Source organism: Salmo salar, chromosome 08, assembly GCF_965601325.2.
Source record: "Salmo salar chromosome 08, fSalSal1, whole genome shotgun sequence".
Classification (NCBI taxonomy): Eukaryota; Metazoa; Chordata; class Actinopteri; order Salmoniformes; family Salmonidae; genus Salmo; species Salmo salar.
Window position 1 is genome coordinate 14,492,805 of NC_138298.1, and position 22,221 is coordinate 14,515,025.

Genomic DNA, 22,221 nt, shown 5'->3' on the forward strand with positions numbered 1-22,221 from the left:
GCCGAAGCCTCTCACCATTAGCTCTGACAAATTGAAAACCCTAGTCATTGGCGACTCCATTACCCGCAGTATTAGACTAAAAACGAATCATCCAGCGATCATACACTGTTTACCAGGGGGCAGGGCTACCGACGTTAAGGCTAATCTAAAGACGGTGCTGGCTAAAGCTAAAACTGGCGAGTGTAGAGAGTATAGAGATATTGTTATCCACGTCGGCACCAACGATGTTAGGATGAAACAGTCAGAGGTCACCAAGTGCAACATAGCTTCAGCGTGTAAATCAGCTAGAAAGATGTGTCGGCATCGATTAATTGTCTCTGGCCCCCTCCCAGTTAGGGGGAGTGATGAGCTCTACAGAAGAGTCTCACAACTCAATCGCTGGTTGAAAACTGTTTTCTGCCCCTCCTAAAAGATAGAATTTGTAGATAATTGGCCCTCTTTCTGGGACTCACCCACAAACAGGACCAAGCCTGGCCTGTTGAGGAGTGACAGACTCCATCCTAGCTGGAGGGGTGCTCATCTTATCTACGAACATAGACAGGGCTCTTAACTCCTCTAGCTCCACAATGAAATAGGGTGCAGGCCAGGCAGCAGGCTGTTAGCCAGCCTGCCAGCTTAGTGGAGTCTGCCACTAGCAGTCAGTGTAGTCAGCTCAGCTATCCCCATTGAGACCGTGTCTGTGCCTCGATCTAGGTTGGGCAAAATTAAAGATGGCGGTGTTCGCTTTAGCAATCTCACTAGTATAAAGACCTCCTCCATCCCTGCCATTATTGAAAGAGATTGTGATACCTCACATCTCAAAATAGGACTACTTAATGTTAGATCCCTCACTTCAAAGGCAGTTATAGTCAATGAACTAATCACTGATCATAATCTTGATGTGATTGGCCTGACTGAAACATGGCTTAAGCCTGATGAATTTACTGTGTTAAATGAGGCCTCACCCCCTGGTTACACTAGTGACCATATCCCCCGCGCATTCCGCAAAGGTGGAGGTGTTGCTAACATTTATGATAGCAAATTTAAATTTACCAAAAAAAAAAAAAAAAAACGTTTTCGTCTTTTGAGCTTCTTGTCATGAAATCTATGCAGCCTACTCAATCACTTTTTATAGCTACTGTTTACAGGCCTCCTGGGCCATATGCAGCGTTCCTCACTGAGTTCCCTGAATTCCTATCGGACCTTGTAGTCGTCACAGATAATATTCTAATTTTTAGTGACTTTAATATTCACATGGAAAAGTCCACAGACCCACTCCAAAAGGCTTTCGGAGCCATCATCGACTCAGTGGGTTTTGTCCAACATGTCTCTGGACCTACTCACTGCCACAGTCATACTCTGGACCTAGTTTTGTCCCATGGAATAAATGTTGTGGATCTTAATGTTTTTCCTCATAATCCTGGACTATCGGACCACCATTTTATTACGTTCGCAATCGCAACAAATAATCTGCTCAGACCCCAACCAAGAAGCATTAAAAGTCGTGCTATAAATTCTCAGACAACCCAAAGATTCCTTGATGCCCTTCCAGACTCCCTCTGCCTACCCAAGGACGTCAGAGGACAAAAATCAGTTAACCACCTAACCGAGGAACTCAATTTAACCTAGCGCAATACTCTAGATGCAGTTGCACCCCTAAAAACATTTGGCATAAGAAACTAGCTCCCTGGTATACAGAAAATACACGAGCTCTGAAGCAAGCTTCCAGAAAATTGGAACGGAAATGGCGCCACACCAAACTGGAAGTCTTCCGACTAGCTTGGAAAGACAGTACCGTGCAGTATCGAAGAGCCCTCACTGCTGCTCGATCATCCTATTTTTCCAACTTAATTGAGGAAAATAAGAACAATCCAAAATTTATTTTTGATACTGTCGCAAAGTTAACTAAAAAGCAGCATTCCCCAAGAGAGGATGGCTCTCACTTCAGCAGTGATGAATTAATGAACTACTGAAAGAGCTGCTTTCTGTGCTTGGCCATCCTATGTTGAACATAATAAACGGCTCTCTATCCACCGGATGTGTACCAAACTCACTAAAAGTGGCAGTAATAAAGCCTCTCTTGAAAAAGCCAAATCTTGACCCAGAAATTATAAAAAACTATCGGCCTATATCGAATCTTCCATTCCTCTCAAAACATTTTGAAAAAGCTGTTGCGCAGCAACTCACTGCCTTCCTGAAGACAATGTACACGAAACGCTTCAGTCTGGTTTTAGACCCCATCATAGCACTGAGACTGCACTTGTGAAGGTGGTAAATTACCTTTTAATGACGTCAGACCGAGGTTCTGCGTCTGTCCTCATGCTCCTAGATCTTAGTGCTGCTTTTGATACCATTGATCACCACATTCTTTTGGAGAGATTGGAAACCCAAATTGGTCTACATGGACAAGTTCTGGCCTGGTTTAGGTCTTATCTGTCGGAAAGATATCAGTTTGTCTCTGAATAGTTTGTCCTCTGACAAATCAACTGTAAATTTCGGTGTTCCTCAAGGTTCCGTTTTAGGACCACTATTGTTTTCACTATATATATATTTTACCTCTTGGGGATGTCATTCGAAAACATAATGTTAAATTTCACTGCTATGCGGATGACACACAGCTGTACATTTCAATGAAACATGGTGAAGCCCCAAAATTGCCCTCGCTAGAAGCCTGTGTCTCAGACATAAGGAAGTGGATGGCTGCAAACGTTCTACTCTTAAACTCGGACAAAACAGAGATGCTTGTTCTAGGTCCCAAGAAACAAAGAGATCTTCTGTTGAATCTGACAATTAATCTGGATGGTTGTACAGTCGTCTCAAATAAAACTGTGAAGGACCTCGGCGTTACTCTGGACCCTGATCTCTCTTTTGAAGAACATATCAAGACTGTTTCAAGAACAGCTTTTTTCCATCTATGTAACATTGCAAAAATCAGAAACTTTCTGTCCAAAAATGACGCAGAAAAATGTATCCATGCCTTTGTTACTTCTAGGTTGGACTACTGCAATGCTCTACTTTCCGGCTACCCGGATAAAGCACTAAATAAACTTCAGTTAGTGCTAAATACGGCTGCTAGAATCCTGACTAGAACCAACAAAAATGATCATATTACTCCAGTGCTAGCCTCCCTACACTGGCTTCCTGTTAAGGCAAGGGCTGATTTCAAGGTTTTACTGCTAACCTACAAAGCATTACATGGGCTTGCTCCTACCTATCTTTCCGATTTGGTCCTGCCGTACATACCTACATGTACGCTACGGTCACAAGACGCGGGCCTCCTAATTGTTCCTAGAATTTCTAAGCAAACAGCTGGAGGCAGGGCTTTCTCCTATAGAGCTCCATTTTTATGGAATAGTCTGCCTACCCATGTGAGAGACGCAGACTCAGTCTCAACCTTTAACTTCTTGGGGCTATGTGGGACGCTAGCGTGCCACCCGTGGTGCACCCTATCAACAGCAGGTGCATTTCAAGAGCGGCAAATTTGAAACCAAATAAATGTCAAAATTCAAATATACAACTATCTTACACCCTTTGAAAGATAAACATCTCCTTAATCTAACCACGTTGTCCGATTTCAAAAAGGTTTTACGGCGAAAGCATAAAGTTAGAGTATGTTAGGAGAGTACATTGACAATAGCTGTGTGTAATGTTTTGTCAATTCAAAGACAGGGTCACCAAAACCATAAAACCAGCTAAAATGATGCACTAACCTTTTACAATCTCCATCAGATGACACTCCTAGGACATTATGTTAGACAATGCATGCATTTTTAGTTCTATCAAGTTCATATTTATATCCAAAAACAGCGTTTTACTATGGCATTGATGTTGAGGAAATCGTTTCCCTCCAATAACCGCCAGTCAAGTCAGCACCACAAATTAAATAATTAAAAATAGAAAACATTGGTAAAATATTATATTGTCATTTAAAGAATTATAGATTTACATCTCTTGAACGCAATCAACTTGCCAGATTTAAAAATAACCTTCCTGGGAAATCACACTTTGCAATAATCTGAGCACTGCGCTCAGAAAAATATGCTTTGCTATACAGACAAACGGCCATGTTGGAGAGATCTAAAATCGAAAATACTATGTAAATAATCCATTACCTTTGATTCTCTTCATCAGATGTCACTTCCAGGTATCACAGGTCCATAACGAATGTAGTTTTGTTCAAAAAAGCTCATCATTTATATCCAAAAAGATCCGTGTTGTTAGCACATGATCTAAGCCAGCCGGACTTCTCGTCATGAACGAGGGGAAAAAATATATTTACGTTCGTTCAAACATGTCAAACGTTGTATAGCATAAATCATTAGTGCCTTGTTTAACCAGAACATGAATAATATTCAAGGTGGACGAATGCATTCTCTTTTATAACGTATTGGAACGAGGGTACCCAACATGAACTCGCGCGCCAGAGTCTAATCGGCCATCACCGTTCCATGGCTCTTGTTCGGTCAGATCTCACAGTAAAAGACTCAAAACACTTTGTAAAGGCTGGTGACATCTAGTGGAAGCAATAGGAAGTGCCAAAACATTAATCAACCCCTGTGTGTTTCAATGTCATAGGCTTAACCTCTATGGGCTAGGTGGGACGCAAGCGTCCCACCCGTGGTGCACTCCATCAACAGCAGGTGCATTTCAAGAGCGGCAAATTTGAATCCAAATAAATGTCAAAATTCAAATTTTTCAAACATACAACTATTTTACACCCTTTGAAAGATAAACATCTCCTTAATCTAACCACGTTTTACGATTTCAAAAAGGTTTTACGGCGAAAGCATAAATTTAGAGTATGTTAGGACAGTACATTTACAAGAGTTGTGTGTAATGTTTTGTCAATTCAAAGACAGGGTCACCAAAACCATAAAACCAGCTAAAATGATGCACTAACCTTTTACAATCTCAATCAGATGACACTCCTAGGACATTATGTTAGACAATGCATGCATTTTTAGTTCTATCAAGTTCATATTTATATCCAAAAACAGCGTTTTACTATGGCATTGATGTTGAGGAAATCGTTTCCCTCCAATAACCGGCAGTCAAGTCAACACCACAAATTAAATAATTAAAATTAGAAAACATTGGTAAAATATTATATTGTCATTTAAAGAATTATAGATTTACATCTCTTGAACGCAATCAACTTGCCAGATTTAAAAATAACCTTACTGGGAAATCACACTTTGCAATAATCTGAGCACTGCGCCCAGAAAAATAGACGTCATGTTGGGGAGATCTAAAATCGAAAATACTATGTAAATAATCCATTACCTTTGATTCTCTTCATCAGATGTCACTTCCAGGTATCACAGGTCCATAACGAATGTAGTTTTGTTCAAAAAAGCTCATCATTTATGTCCAAAAATCTCCGTCTTGTTAGCACATGATCTAAGCCAGCCGGACTTCTCGTCATGAACGAGGGGAAAAAATATATTTACGTTCGTTCAAACATGTCAAACGTTGTATAGCATAAATCATTAGGGCCTTTTTTAACCAGAACATGAATAATATTCAAGGTGGACGAATGCATACTCTTTTATAACGTATTGGAACGAGGGTACCCAACATGAACTCGCGCGCCAGGTGTCTAATGGGCCATCATCGTTCCATGGCTCTTGTTCGGTCAGATCTCCCTCCAGAAGACTCAAAACACTTTGTAAAGGCTGGTGACATCTAGTGGAAGCAATAGGAAGTGCCAAAATATTCCTCAGCCCCTGTGTTTTTCAATGGGATAGGTTTAAAGTCAATACAACACATCAGGTATCCACTTCCTGTCAGAAAATGTCTCAGGGTTTTGCCTGCCAAATGAGTTCTGTTATACTCACAGACACCATTCAAACAGTTTTAGAAACTTTAGAGTGTTTTCTATCCATATATAATAAGTATATGCATATTCTAGTTACTGGGTAGGATTAGTAACCAGATTAAATCGGGCACGTATTTTTATCCAGCCGTGAAAATACTGCCCCCTAGCCCCAACAGGTTAAGTCTTTACTGAAGACACATCTCTTCAGTAGGTCCTATGATTAAGTGTAGTCTGGCCCAGGGGTGTGAAGGTGAACGGAAAGGCTGGAGCAACGAACCGCCCTTGCTGTCTCTGCCTGGCCGGTTTCCCCTCTTTCCACTGGGATTCTCTGCCTCTACCCCTATTACGGGGGCTGAGTCACTGGCTTACTGGTGTTCTTCCATGCCGTCCCTGGGAGGGGTGCGTCACTTGAGTGGGTTGAGTCACTAACGTGGTCTTCCTGTCTGGGTTGGCACCCCCCTTTGGGCTGTGCCGTGGCGGAGATCTTTGTGGGCTATACTCGGCCTTGTCCCGGGATGGTATGTTGGTGGTTGGAGATATCCCTCCAGTGGTGTGGAGGCTGTGCTTTGGCAAAGTGGGTGGGGTTATATCCTACCTGTTTGGCCCTGTCCGGGGGTTTCATCGGATGGGGCCAGTGTCTCCTGACCCCTCCTGTCTCAGCCTCCAGTATTTATGCTGCAGTAGTTTATGTGTCGGGGGGCTAGGGTCAGTTTGTCACATCTGGAGTATTTCTCTTGTCTTTTCCGGTGTCCTGTGTGAATTTAAATATGCTCTCTCTAATTCTCTCTTTCTTTCTCTCTCGGAGGAACTGAGCCCTAGGACCATGCCTCAGGACTACCTGGCTTGATGACTCCTTGCTGTCCCCAGTTCACCTGGCCGTGCTGCTGCTCCAGTTCCAACTGTTCTGCCTGCAGCTATGGAACCCTGACCTGTTCACCGGACGTGCTACCTGTCCCAGACCCGTTGTCCCAGACCTGCTGGAACCCTGACCTATTCACCGGACGTGCTACCTGTCCCAGACCTGCTGTTTTCAACTCTCTAGAGACAGCAGGAGCGGTAGAGATACTCTCAAAGATCGGCTATGAAAAAGCCAACTGACACTTACTCTTGTGTTACTGACTTGTTGCACCCTCAACAACTACTATGATTATTATTATTTGACAATGCTGGTCATTTATGAACATTTGAACATCTAGGCCATGTTCTGTTATAATCTCCACCCGGCACAGCCAGAAGAGGACTGGCCACCCCTCATAGCCTGGTTCCTCTCTAGGTTTCTTCCTAGGTTTTGGCCTTTCTAGGGAGTTTTTCCTAGCCACCGTGCATCTACACCTGCATTGCTTGCTGTTTGGAGTTTTAGGCTGGGTTTCTGTACAGCACTTTCAGATATCAGCTGATGTAAGAAGGGCTATATAAATACATTTGATTTGTACTGTACTTGAGCTTGTGTTCTCAAGTGACTACACCTAAGCAATTTATAGCTATTTTTTACCAGAAAGGTTCGATTTTAACCTCTTTTTGGAGTATGCAGCATTACTAGTTATTGTCCATGGCCCTTTCATGATAAATAATTACTTTTGGGGATTACATTTACTTACATTTGAGGTTAATGAGCACCAGAAATATATATTTTTTATATTTAGTTTAGGCTTACATTAGGCCTATATGAATCCTACCTTTGAAGGACATCTCATGAGTAGCAGAGTCTTTTCCTTTCTTCCTACGCCTAGGGTATTTGCCTAGACTTACTGTAAAGTGAGCAGGTTGTTAGCTATCTAGGTAACTTGACAGAACTTTGTTTGTTATTAAACCAATAATTAACGACCCAGGATTAGTTTGAAACATCCAGCAACACGGTTGTGAAGTTATACCCAAATGCATGACCGCAAACTTGCTATTGCATAGTATACTTAGACTGGCCTGTGCTCTTGATTATACCAGGCAATAAAATGCTCCAATGTATCAACTTTGCTCGCTCTGCTCCAAAGTAACAGAAGAGTCATCAGGGTCTGCGTTGCCATTCACCGTTAAATTATATTTTGGAAACTGATGGAGGAATAGAGATGCGCAGGAAGAGTGGACAGAGAGAAGCAGGTGATGTTGGTATAAGTATCATGACGTTTTGGTACCGTTATATTACAATGGTACCAGTATTGAAAAAATTAAAAGCGTATTTAAAAAATAAAATAAATAATTGCCCAGTTTCTGTTAAGTGAAATAATCTAGGAAGGGAACACCCCCCTGAAATGGACAAAATAACATGGCAACATATTGGCATAGCACGAATCATACACACAATTGTAAATACCACCGAAAGCGGTCCATCTCCATCCAAATCATATTGCAATTTTCCGATGGGGATTGCCAATTGGAACGATTTGATTAGTGTATTGTTAGCTAGCTACATAGTTGTATCTGCTGTCTTTGTATCAAGGATAAAGGTGTAGCTCTGAGGAACTAACAAGGTTAGCTAGCCTGCTGTGTTCGTTCGTGCCGTTTTCGAAACGGCGTCAACACCATAACAACTGCTAGCTAGCCAACTTTACCAATTAGCAGTACTGTAGAAACTATATACATTACAACGGAACAATTTGACTAGTGTAATGTTAGCTAGCTACATAGTTGTCTTTGTATCAAGATAAAGGTGTTGTACAGAGTAACTATCGAGGTTAGCTAGCCAGCTACATTTTCTAACATAGTCTACAACGCGCCCACTGCTAGCTAGCTAACCCTACCAGCTAGCTGTATCATTTTTAGTCAATAAGATTTTTGCAACGTAAGCTTAACTTTCTGAACATTCGAGATGTGTAGGCCACTTGTGTAGCTAGCAGGACTGACTTTGTGTTAGCTAGCCAACGTTTAATTACTTCTGCGTTATGAACTAGACACGGACACGAATGATCCATTGGTAGCTTGTTGTTACCAAGTATTGGTGCTAACCGTGTGTTTATAGGATGCTAGCATGCTAGTTAGCTACGGCGTCATAGGACACGGTGCACTAGGTGGGTTTTCACGGAAGAATACTGTACCAAGTTATCTAGCGGAATAAACTAAGTTTGAGCCTATTCCTGGAAACATTGAACCACTGTAGTTTACATCAATTTTAATTTCTAGTGGTAGCTAGAAAAGTTATATTTTAGCGTTTTAGTGTTTCAGTGAATTGTTAGTGAGGGAGGCCCTGCTCTCTCGCTTCCCCAGTTGTTTAGTTAATTTTCATGCCAATCTCCTTTCCATTAGCGTAGCCTCTCCTGTAGCCTATCAACTATGTGTCGGTCTATCCCTGTTCTCTCCTCTCTGCACAGGCCATACAAACGCTTCACATCGCGTGGCCGCTGCCACTCTAACCTGGTGGTCCCAGCGCGCACGACCCACGTGGAGTTCCAGGTCTCCGGCAGCCTCTGGAACTGCCGGTCTGCGGCCAACAAGGCAGAGTTCATCTCAGCCTATGCTACCCGCCAGTCCCTCGACTTCTTGGCGCTGACGGAAACATGGATTACCACAGAAAACACTGCTACTCCTACTGCTCTCTCCTCGTCCGACCACGTGTTCTCGCACACCCCGAGAGCATCTGGTCAGCGGGGTGGTGGCACTGGAATCCTCATCTCTCCCAAGTGGACATTCTCTCTTTCTCCCCTAACCCATCTGTCTATCTCCTCATTTGAATTCCATGCTGTCACAATCACTAGCCCATTCAAGCTTAACATCCTTACCATTTATCGCCCTCCAGGTTCCTTTGGAGAGTTCATCAATGAGCTTGACACCTTGATAAGTTCCTTTCCTGAGGATGGCTCACCCCTCACAGTTCTGGGTGACTATAACCTCCCTACGTCTACCTTTGACTCATTTCTCTCTGCCTCCTTCTTTCCACTCCTCTCCACTTTTGACCTCACCCTCTCACTGCCCCCCCCTACTCACAAGGCAGGCAATACGCTTGACCTCATCTTCACTAGATGCTGTTCTTCTACTACTAATCTCACTGCAACTCCCCTCCAAGTCGCCAATCACTACCTTGTATCTTTTTCCCTCTCGCTCTCCTTCAACACTACTGACTCTGCCCCTACTCAGATGGTATTGCGCCGTCGCAACCGTCGCTCTCTCTCTCCTGCTACTCTCTCCTCTTCCATCCTATCATCTCTTCCCTCTGCTCAATCCTTCTCCAACCAATCTGATTCTACCTCCTCAACCCTCCTCTCCTCCCTTTCTGCATCCTTTGACTCTCTATGTCCCCTATCCTCCCAACCGGCTCGGTCCTCCCCTCCTGCTCCGTGGCTTGACGACTCATTGCGAGCTCACAGAACAGGGCTCCGGGCAGCCGAGCGGAAATTGAGGAAAACTAGCCTCCCTGCGGACCTGGCATCTTTTCACTCCCTCCTCTCTACATTTTCCTCCTCCGTTTCACCTGCTAAAGCCACTTTCTACCACTCCAACTTCCAAGCATCTGCCTCTAACCCTAGGAAGCTCTTTGCCACCTTCTCCTCCCTCCTGAATCCTCCTCCCCCCCTCCTCCCTCTCTGCGGATGACTTTGTCAACCATTTTGAAAAGAAGGTCGACGACATCCGATCCTCGTTTGTTAAGTCAAACGACACCGCTGGTCCTGCTCACATTGCCCTACCCTATGCTTTGACCTCTTTCTCCCCTCTCTCTCCAGATGAAATCTTGCGTCTTGTGACGGCCGGCCGCCCAACAACCTGCCCGCTTGACCCTATCCCCTCCTCTCTTCTCCAGACCATTTCCGGAGACCTTCTCCCTTACCTCACCTCGCTCATCAACTCATCCTTGACCGCTGGCTACGTCCCTTCCGTCTTCAAGAGAGCGAGAGTTGCACCCCTTCTCAAAAAATCTACACTCGATCACTCCGATGTCAACAACTACAGACCAGTATCCCTTCTTTCTTTTCTCTCCAAAACTCTTGAACGTGCCGTCCTTGGCCAGCTCTCCTGCTATCTCTGTCAGAATGACCTTCTCAATCCTAATCAGTCAGGTTTCAAGGCTGGTCATTCAACTGAGACTGCTCTTCTCTGTGTCACGGAGGCTCTCCGCACTGCTAAAGCTAACTCTCTCTCCTCTGCTCTCATCCTTCTAGACCTATCTGCTGCCTTTGATACTGTGAACCATCAGATCCTCCTCTCCACCCTCTCCGAGTTGGGTATCTCCGGCGCGGCTCACTCTTGGATTGCGTTCTACCCGACAGGTCACTCCTACCAGGTGGCGTGGCGTGAATCCGTCTCCACACCACGTGCTCTCACCACTGGTGTCCCCCAGGGCTCAGTTCTAGGCCCTCTCCTATTCTCGCTATACACCAAGTCACTTGGCTCTGTCATATCCTCACATGGTCTCTCCTATCATTGCTACGCAGACGACACACAATTAATCTTCTCCTTTCCCCCTTCTGATAACCAGGTGGCGAATCGCATTTTTGCATGTCTGGCAGACATATCAGTGTGGATGACGGATCACCACCTCAAGCTGAACCTCGGCAAGACGGAGCTGCTCTTCCTCCCGGGGAAGGACTGCCCTTTCCATGATCTCGCCATCATGGTGGACAACTCCATTGTGTCCTCCTCCCAAAGTGCTAAGAGCCTCGGCGTGACCCTGGACAACACCCTGTCGTTCTCCACTAACATCAAGGCGGTGACCCGATCCTGTAGGTTCATGCTATACAACATTCGCAGAGTACGACCCTGCCTTACACAGGAAGCGGCGCAGGTCCTAATCCAGGCACTTGTCATCTCCCGTCTGGATTACTGCAACTCCCTGTTGGTGGGGCTCCCTGTCTGTGCCATTAAACCCCTACAACTCATCCAGAACGCCGCAGCCCGTCTGGTGTTCAACCTTCCCAAGTTCTCTCACGTCACCCCGCTCCTCCGCACACTCCACTGGCTTCCAGTTGAAGCTCGCATCTGCTACAAGACCATGGTGCTTGCCTACGGAGCTGTGAGGGGAACGGCACCTCCGTACCTTCAGGCTCTGATCAGGCCCTACACCCAAACAAGGGCACTGCGTTCATCCACCTCTGGCCTGCTGGCCCCCCTACCTTTGCGGAAGCACAGTTCCCGCTCAGCCCAGTCAAAACTGTTCGCTGCCCTGGCACCCCAATGGTGGAACAAGCTCCCTTACGACGCCAGGACAGTGGAGTCAATCACCACCTTCCGTAGACACCTGAAACCCCACCTCTTTAAGGAATACCTGGGATAGGCTATAGTAATCCTTCTAACCCCCCCCCCCCCCCCCAAAAAAAAGATATAGATGTACTCTTGTAAATTGGTTGTTCCACTGGATATCATAAGGTGAATGCACCAATTTGTAAGTCGCTCTGGATAAGAGCGTCTGCTAAATGACGTAAATGTAAAAAATGTAAATGTAACACCCCAAAAATCCATTAGATGGCGAGCACGCTCCACCGTGGATTTTCATATTGCAAATGATACACAAGTCAACCCCCAAGGGTCAGATTTTGATAAAATGAATTTTTTTGGGAAAACTTATCACCCCCTTAAAAAAGTGGTTTCTGGACCGTTTTTCAATTTTTTTTATATTTTTATGTCAATTACACATGTATAAGAGCTGTATGAACATGCTTATGACGTATTTTATTGACGTCGTTTTTTGGGTTGTTTTTGCTTGTGCATAAGGCATATGTTTTGTGCATTTGGAATATGATTTCATAGGAAGTCAAAAGTGACATTTTTCTTTTTTTTGACAAATGCCATTAGAAATGTGCAAATGAAATGTCCAATTCTTTTTTTGTCAATTATACATCTATGCAAGTATTGAATGTGCCAAATCAGGATGTTTGTCCGTTTGCCATGTACGATCATAGGAAGTCGGTTTCCAAACCCAAAAGTCAGTGAACCATGGTCCAAATGGCATTTATACTGCCCAAATGATATATAGCCCTATGTTAAGCCATGAATCAACGTAGATGGTCTACTTGTCATGTATGAGATGAGGGAGAAGTGGGACTCTGTTGCTTTTAACGAATTTGACATGCTCAGAATGCATAATTGACTGGCCCGATGATCTCGGGATGGCCCTGTAGTGACTGTGGTTCCTCTGCATCGCTCATTGTGGTGATTTCATCCTTTGGTGATATTTTTTGCTGTTGAATCATATTGCAAATGCGCGTTACATTTGCAATATGATTCAATGGGCATTTAGCATCACAAATTTAGGCATGCTCAAAAATACTGCAGAAATGCATAATTGACTGTCCCGATGAACTGGGGATGGCCGTGCAGTGACTGTGGTTCCTCTCCATCGCTAGTCACCCAGCAAGTCAGCGTCCATCAGTCAATTAGATGTCATTCTGACACCAAACTGATACCATCTGACACCAAATCCACTTTTTCCAACTCGTATAGAAGACAACTATCACATGTCAGAGCCGGCCCATAATTCACAGCGCCTTCAGTTTTAACCATGAAAAAACAAAACACATAGTTACGTTCTAGCTGCGGGTCCAACTCTGACATTATGTGTAGGCCTATGTGAGGCGACCCCGAATCCCAAGTTTCGGCTCGATAGGTCATTCGGTGCGCGAGCAATGGCCTTAATTGGTGCTGAAAATCCACTTTTTCAGGGCGTTACTACGGGGACAGAGACATTGGGGTCCGTCTCTATGGGCCGAGGCGGTTTCAATGCACCTAGTCTTGCGACTCTGGGACATTTCTACATGTCGCCATGTCCGTGATATTCAAAATGAATTGAACATATTGCAAATGCACGAGGCTGTTTCTCGGTCTGAGAACATTCTAGAGCCACATAACTCACCGTGCACTATCGACATGAGCTCTAGAACAGGTTTCTAAGGTCTAGGTCTGACGGTTCTTGAATCGTTCAAACGAAAGTAACTATTGAAGGCGGTATAAGCCTCTAAGCCCCACACTGTGTCCCTATGGCCTAGCTGTGTGTGTGTGTGTGTGTGTGTGTGTGTGTGTTTATTTTTTTTTGCAAATCTGATGGGGAAAATGACTGATTTACAGTTCATGAGGGTTACCTAGTCACACATATGAAGTTTTGGAAAGAAGTGACTTTTTTAACCCTTCAAAACAGCTACAGTGACCCCTATTTAAGGCACTTCCGGTTGTCACAGGAAGCTTATACTCGACACACGTTGTCTTTGGGGTAGGCATAAACAGAATCCTGAATATGAAGCCTCTACCTTAAGAATTAACTGAATGACAGGGTTGAGTTGCGTGATTTTCACATTCTGCAGGTTGGTTATATTACAATGGCTTTAGGGTGATTTTAACAACTTCCGGTTGCTCCAGGAACCTTAGAATCGACACAGGTAGACCTCACAGTAGCCTGATGGATTGTTATAGAAGACAGGTTCATAAGGCATTCATAACCCACATAGGCTTCAGGTTGAATTTAGGAGAATAGTCAATGTATTCCTATGGGGAGAGAAGTCAATGCACACTGTTTGATCTAAACACCTTTTCACTGTGAAGGGTTAATGCCACAGGGTCAAGGTTAGGCTTGCACAGATCGGGAGGACCTCAGGAACGCTCCCGAGGTCGAATTGTGCTTCTAACCCTAACGGTTCTCTCTCTCAGACCAAGCGAGCTACGGTCAAGCGGGGCGTCTCATTGAACTCAGCACAGCCTAGAGATAATGGTAATGCCATTGCAGGCTCTTTGTGTCTTTAAGCACCGCACTGTGTCACTCCATCCTTGCTGTGTGTGTGTGTGAGAGAGAGAGCTTTCCTTTGACATCTGATGGGATAAATTACTGATTTACAGTTCAAGAGGGTTGCCTAGTCACACATATGAAGTTGTGGAAAGATCTGACCTTTTTAACCCTTCAAAAACAGCCCCTGACACCATTTTAAGGCACTTCTGGTTGACACAGGAAGCTGAACGTTAGGCTCTTATAGAATATTGAGTTAAGTCTATGTTAACCTGTTAGGGCTAGGGGGCAGTATTTGCACGGCTGGATAAAAAAAAATGTACCCGATTTAATCTGGTTACTAATCCTACCCAGTAACTAGAATATGCATAGACTTATTATATATGGATAGAAAACACCCTAAAGTTTCTAAAACTGTTTGAATGGTGTCTGTGAGTATAACAGAACTCATTTGGCAGGCAAAACCCTGAGACATTTTCTGACAGGAAGTGGATACCTGATGTGTTGTATTACCTTTAAACCTATCCCATTGAAAAACACAGGGGCTGAGGAATATTTTGGCACTTCCTATTGCTTCCACTAGATGTCACCAGCCTTTACAAAGTGTTTTGAGTCTTCTGGAGGGAGATCTGACCGAACAAGAGCCATGGAACGATGATGGCCCATTAGACACCTGGCGCGCGAGTTCATGTTGGGTACCCTCGTTCCAATACGTTATAAAAGAGTATGCATTCGTCCACCTTGAATATTATTCATGTTCTGGTTAAAAAAGGCCCTAATGATTTATGCTATACAACGTTTGACATGTTTGAACGAACGTAAATATATTTTTTCCCCTCGTTCATGACGAGAAGTCCGGCTGGCTTAGATCATGTGCTAACAAGACGGAGATTTTTGGACATAAATGATGAGCTTTTTTGAACAAAACTACATTCGTTATGGACCTGTGATACCTGGAAGTGACATCTGATGAAGAGAATCAAAGGTAATGGATTATTTACATAGTATTTTCGATTTTAGATCTCCCCAACATGACGTCTATTTTTCTGGGCGCAGTGCTCAGATTATTGCAAAGTGTGATTTCCCAGTAAGGTTATTTTTAAATCTGGCAAGTTGATTGCGTTCAAGAGATGTAAATCTATAATTCTTTAAATGACAATATAATATTTTACCAATGTTTTCTAATTTTAATTATTTAATTTGTGGTGTTGACTTGACTGCCGGTTATTGGAGGGAAACGATTTCCTCAACATCAATGCCATAGTAAAACGCTGTTTTTGGATATAAATATGAACTTGATAGAACTAAAAATGCATGCATTGTCTAACATAATGTCCTAGGAGTGTCATCTGATGGAGATTGTAAAAGGTTAGTGCATCATTTTAGCTGGTTTTATGGTTTTGGTGACCCTGTCTTTGAATTGACAAAACATTACACACAACTCTTGTAAATGTACTGTCCTAACATACTCTAAATTTATGCTTTCGCCGTAAAACCTTTTTGAAATCGTAAAACGTGGTTAGATTAAGGAGATGTTTATCTTTCAAAGGGTGTAAAATAGTTGTATGTTTGAAAAATTTGAATTTTGACATTTATTTGGATTCAAATTTGCCGCTCTTGAAATGCACCTGCTGTTGATGGAGTGCACCACGGGTGGGACGCTAGCGTCCCACCTAGCCCATAGAGGTTAAGAACTCTCACAGAGCTCCGAAACCCACCTTAACGGACTCATCTGAACACGCTGCAACTGGATCTGTAACTTTTTTGGAAAAAAAAACTCCTATTTTTGAATATCACCAATGTGCCATTGTACAATTTCTCTGAAATGACCATTGGTAAATGCGTGGTTCTTTTTTTCCTGACACCGTAGGCTCATGTACTTTGATGTGAAGCGGTCAAATCAGCACTCTATTTTCATGTTTGACTTTCAATCCCAGAAAAACGGCCTTAACTCGAAAAGCGTCGAGGCCTCGACTCCATCCTGTTCAGGGCCAACTGCCCATTATGCCAAACCCACGCTCACCGAGTTTCGTCTTCAAAGTCTTTTCCGTTTAGGAGAAAAAGCCGCGTCGTGATTGGTGATGACTGTTACATTTGCAATATGATTCATTCGCCCTCCTGTGGAATAATCCGGAACTGGACAGAAATGACCAAAATTTGAACATTTTATTAAACGGAAACCGAAGGTCCGAGAGACTCCGTTCGATGACTTCCCGGAAGATCCGGCCCCGGTGAGCGGCCCGACGCCATCCGCTGATTTATCGGACGTAGTCGGACGTCTAGTAAGGGACCGTACATTTGCAATATGCACTTTCTCACTAACCATACGGCTGGCGCATTTGAGTTCCCTTCATGTATGGAAGTGTACCTGGGTGGCAGGTGATGAGGAGGCTTCGGTTGTCCAGAGTTTGAACAGGCTTCTGGAAACCACACAGGGCCTCCACCAGCTGCAGCTCCATAGTCATGGTCAGATTTTCTCCTTGCCTGTAGAATAGAGCACAGTCAATACCAATCAAAGCCAACTGGGCTGCGATCGATTGCATTTCAATTCAGGAAGTGAAATTCAAGAACTGATTGGCTCTCAATGGGGATTTTTTTGTTGTTGAATTGGCCAAATTTTCATTTTGCTACATGCCTGGATGCATAGACCTTTTTTCCAGTACACGACACACTGACGTCACAGAGATGCGTGCGACTCTTGGAGCATTAAGAAAGCCATCGCCATCTGTGCCCATTCAACAGCCTAGATTTACATTTTTATTACTGCTAAACAAATCACTTTTTGGTGTTCAAATACGCTTACAATGATGTTTGGATCCTTGCTTGAACAGTTGCTAAGATTATATTTGGTTGTGATTTTTGCTAAATAACTTTGATCCACTGTTGTTAGCTAGAATGCCAACCCTCATTGATATAGGCTGAAGCAAAAGCTAGCCAGAGAGACATTTTACTGGTTGAAGTGTAAGTATAATGCAGTTGATTTGTGATGATGACAAACATTATATTAAGCAGGACATTCATACATGCCTTAATATCCTATTATAATCCAAAAGTAGTGTGGAATGCACTCATAAGCAACATGTACATAGAGGCTTTTTTGCTGGCATTCTATAAGAACTCCCCCTTGTTCTGCCACCAACTTCCACGCATCGCCCTCGTGCGGCAATGTTTGCAAACACAGAAAGGGGTCTATAGGCTAGTACAGAATACAGACCAATACAATACTGAAGAATATAAAAAGTCTTGAGTAGAACAATGGAACTGCCAAATGTGTGCACAAACACATTTGTTGGTCCAATTAGACAATGTGATATAGACATAGGGTTGAGGCTGTTAGTGAATAAGTACTGGCATGAGAGGTTTCATCTTTTACCTGGTGAAGACGGGATGGACTCTCTGATCAAGGACAATGATGATGTCACCAGGCTCTAGTTCTGGCTCCTGATCTCCCTCCCCATGGAATACTAGCTTCTGTCCATCCTTCATACCTGCAACAACAAATTAGGATTTATTTAACTCAACTGGCCCGTATTTAACTGCATTAAGAGAAGACAGATCAGAATTATCTGGTAAACGCCGTTGACACGCAACCATGCCTTGAAACATTTAGGGTACTTCCACATATCCCTAGATTATTTGGATCCTGGAGCGTTTGTTAACCAGATCCACGCTATAAAGCAGATGTCGAAGTGCTAACCAAACCTGGCCCTGTAATGCAGTAGTGCTTGTCGCATGAAACTTAGTTACAGAAATTATATCCGGAATCTGTTAATTTCCATTGTCGTCAAAGCAAACCTTATTTTGTTGAATTCTCAAAAATGCTCCAGGGTACCAAATTCATATGTGAAAAGGTCCTGGGGATGTCACTACGGCTGTCCATTGGATAAATTCACAAAAGATTTTAGTAGCACAACTCAAGGATACACCACGTGAACTTGCTGAGTGATCTTTCTTAAAGGGCAATTCCACCCCTTTTGATTATTTCTTGCACAATACCAGTGTCTACATGTGAAAACAGCACATTTCTACATTTTGTAGAAAAAAAAGTTTAAGTTCTACCCGATGACATCAAAAGTTAACATTGATTTTCAAACAGGTTCATGGGGAGCAAGAAAATACCCTCCTTCTGGATAGAAACTTGTAGGTTTTGAAAATTAACGTTTGTATTACTTTTAATCATACCCTGCAATGTTATAGAAACATTTATTTTTACTTTTTAACTACAGATCATAGAAACACCATTTTCACATACAGGTAACTACCAAAATAAAAGAAAACGCAAACATAGTGTCTTAATAGGACGTTGGGCCACCCGAGCCGCCAGAACAGCTTACATTTACATTTTACATTTAAGTCATTTAGCAGACGCTCTTATCCAGAGCGACTTACAAAATGGTGCATTCACCTTATGATATCCAGTGGAACAACCACTTTACAATAGTGCATCTAAATATTTTAAGGGGGGGGGGGGTTAGAAGGATTACTTTATCCTATCCTAGGTATTCCTTAAAGAGGTGGGGTTTCAGGTGTCTCCGGAAGGTGGTGATTGACTCCGCTGTCCTGGCGTCGTGAGGGAGCTTGTTCCACCATTGGGGTGCCAGAGCAGCGAACAGTTTTGACTGGGCTGAGCGGGAACTGTGCTTCCTCAGAGGTAGGGGGGCCAGCAGGCCAGTGGTGGATGAACGCAGTGCCCTTGTTTGGGTGTAGGGCCTGATCAGAGCCTGAAGGTATGGAGGTGCCGTTCCCTTCACAGCTCCGTAGGCAATCACCATGGTCTTGTAGCGGATGCGAGCTTCAACTGGAAGCCAGTGGAGAGAGCGGAGGAGCGGGGTGACATGAGAGAACTTGAATGTACCTTGGCCTAGCTTCTACAAGTGACAGGAACTCTATTGCAGGGACAGAGTTCCAGACCATTCTTTCATAAGATATTCCATAATTTCTTGTTTTGTTGATGGTGGTGGCAATGCCGTCTCAAGCACCGCTCCAGAATCTCCAATAAGTGTTCAATTGGATTGAGATCTGGTGACTGACACACTATGCTCCTTTGAGAACCGTCTTTTAAAAACACAGATCTTTGCTAGCCATGGTAGGAAAAATAATGTGCAACTGGGCATTTTTATACATGACCCTAAGCATGATGGGATGCTTTAATTGTGTAATTAACTCAGGAACCACACCCTGTGGAAGCACCTGCTTTCAATACAGTTTGAATCCCTCATTTACTCAAGTGTTTCCTTTATTTTGGCAGTTACCTGTATGGTGCTGGAGAAAAATGAAAATGGAGGTTGAAAAGTGGCAGGGTTGCCCTTTAAGCTGTGTGTGAACGGACAGTGCATTCGGAAAGTATTCAAAACCCTTGACTTTCCACATTTTGTTACATTACAGCCTTATTCTAAAATTGATTATTAACCTACTCAACAGCCAGTGTAATCCCGTGGCGCGATATTCAAATACCTCAAAAATGCAAAAACTTCAATTTTTCAAACATATGACTATTTTACACCATTTTAAAGACAAGACTCTCGTTAATCTAACCACACTGTCCGATTTCAAAAAGGCATTACAACGAAAACAAAACATTAGATTATGTCAGCAGAGTACCCAGCCAGAAATAATCAGACACCCATTTTTCAAGCTAATGTCACATGAACCCAAACCACAGCTAAATGCAGCACTAACCTTTGATGATCTTCATCAGATGACAATCCTAGGACATTACGTTATACAATACATGCATGTTTTGTTCAATCAAGTTCATATTTATATCAAAAACCAGCTTTTCTTAGCAGTGCTAGCATGTGACTAGCATTCCCACCGAACACTGCCGGTGAATTTACTAAATTACTCACGATAAACGTTCACAAAAAGCATAACAATTATTTTAAGAATTATAGATACAGAACTCCTCTATGCACTCGATATGTCCGATTTTAAAATAGCTTTTCGGTGAAAGCACATTTTGCAATATTCTAAGTAGATAGCCCGGCATCACAGGGCTAGCTATTTAGACACCCAGCAAGTTTAGCCTTCACCAAACTCCGATTTACTATTAGAAAAGTTTGATTACCTTTGGTGTTCTTCGTCAGAATGCACTCCCAGGACTGCTACTTCAATAACAAAATGTTGGTTTGGTCCCAAAGAATCCATTGTTATATCCAAACAGCGGCGTTTTGTTCGTGCGTTCAAGACACTATCCGAAAGGGTAAATAAGGGTGGCGAGCATGGCGCATTTCGTGACAAAAAAATTCTAAATATTCCATTACCGTACTTCGAAGCATGTCAACCGCTGTTTAAAATCAATTTTTATGCAATTTTTCTCGTAAAAAAGCGATACTATTCCGACCGGGAAAGCCTGTATACGTACAAAGAGAGAGAAAATAAATACATCTCGTGCCCTCGTGCACGAGCGTGAGTCTCAGAGTACTCTGACCAGCCACTATCCAAACGCGATAATGTGTTTCAGCCAGAGGCTGCCTCGATATCATTCAGCTCTTTCCCGGGTTCTGAGAGCCTATGGGAGCCGTAGGAAATGTCACGTTACGGCAAAGATCCTCAGTCTTCAATAAAAAGAGCCAAGATGAACAACAACTTGTCAGAGAGGGCGCTTCCTGTTTGGAATCTTCTCAGGTTTTTGCCTGCCATATGAGTTCTGTTATACTCACAGACACCATTCAAACAATTTTAGAAACTTTAGGGTGTTTTCTATCCAAAGCCAATAATTATATGCATATTCTAGTTACTGGGCAGGAGTAGTAACCAGATTAAAATCGGGTACGTTTTTTATCCGGCCGTGTCAATACTGCCCCCTAGCCCTAACAGGTTAAATAGTGTTTTCCCCCAACACACAATTCCCCAAAGCAAAAACAATTTACATTTTGGGGAATGTATAAAAAAAAAAATTGAAATCACATTTTCATAAGTATTCAGACCCTTTACACAGTACTTTGTTGAAGCACCTTTAGCAGCAATTACAGACAAGTCTTTTTGGGTATGATGCTACAAGCTTGGCACACCTGCATTTGGAGAGTTTCTCCCATTCTTCTCTGCAGATCCTCAAGCTCTGTCATGTTGGATGGGGAGCATCGCATTACTGAAGAGCGGCTTCCCTCTGGCCTCTCTACCATAAAGGCCTGATTGGTAGTGCTGCAGAAAGGGTTGTCCTTCCGGAAGGTTCTCCCATCTCCACAGAGAAACTCTGGAGCTCTGTCAGAGTGACCATGGGGTTCTTGGACACCTCCCCCAATTGCTCAGTTTTGCCTGGCGGCCAGCTCTAGGAAGAGTCTTGGTGGTTCCAAACTTCTTCCATTTAAGAATGGAGGCCACTGTGTTCTTGGGGACCTTCAATGCTGCAGACATTTTTTGGCACCCTTCCCCAGATCTGTGCCTCGACACAATCCTGTCTCGGAGCTCTACAGACAATTCCTTCGACCACATGGCTTGGTTGTCTCTGACATGCACTGTCAACTGTGGGACCTTATATAGACAGGTGTGTGCCTTTCCAAATCATGTCCAATCAATTGAATTTACCACAGGTGGACTCCAATCAAGTTGTAGAAACATCAACGATGATCAATGGAAACAGGATGCACCTGAGCTCAATTGAGTCACATAGCAAAGGGTCTGAATACTTATGTAAATAAAGGTTTTGTTTATTTTTAATACATTTGCAAACCTTTCTAAAAACATGTTTTCACTTTTGTCATTATGGGGTATTATTTGTAGATTGAGGAAACATTTTCATTTAATACATTTTAGAATAAGGCTGTAATGTAACAAAATGTGAAAAAAGTCA

At 43.3% G+C, this 22,221-nt stretch overlaps 1 protein-coding gene across 3 annotated transcripts in view; it reads right to left on the reverse strand.

Annotated features, from left to right (window-relative positions):
* Window positions 1-22,221, reverse strand: part of dnja1 (DnaJ homolog subfamily A member 1) — a 39,772-nt gene that overhangs the window by 11,811 nt on the left and 5,740 nt on the right. For all 3 annotated transcript variants that reach the window (NM_001140191.1, XM_045722599.1, XM_014209075.2), the window contains 2 exon segments: window positions 16,798-16,913; window positions 17,803-17,917. In NM_001140191.1, coding sequence (NP_001133663.1) covers window positions 16,798-16,913; window positions 17,803-17,917 — 231 coding nt within the window.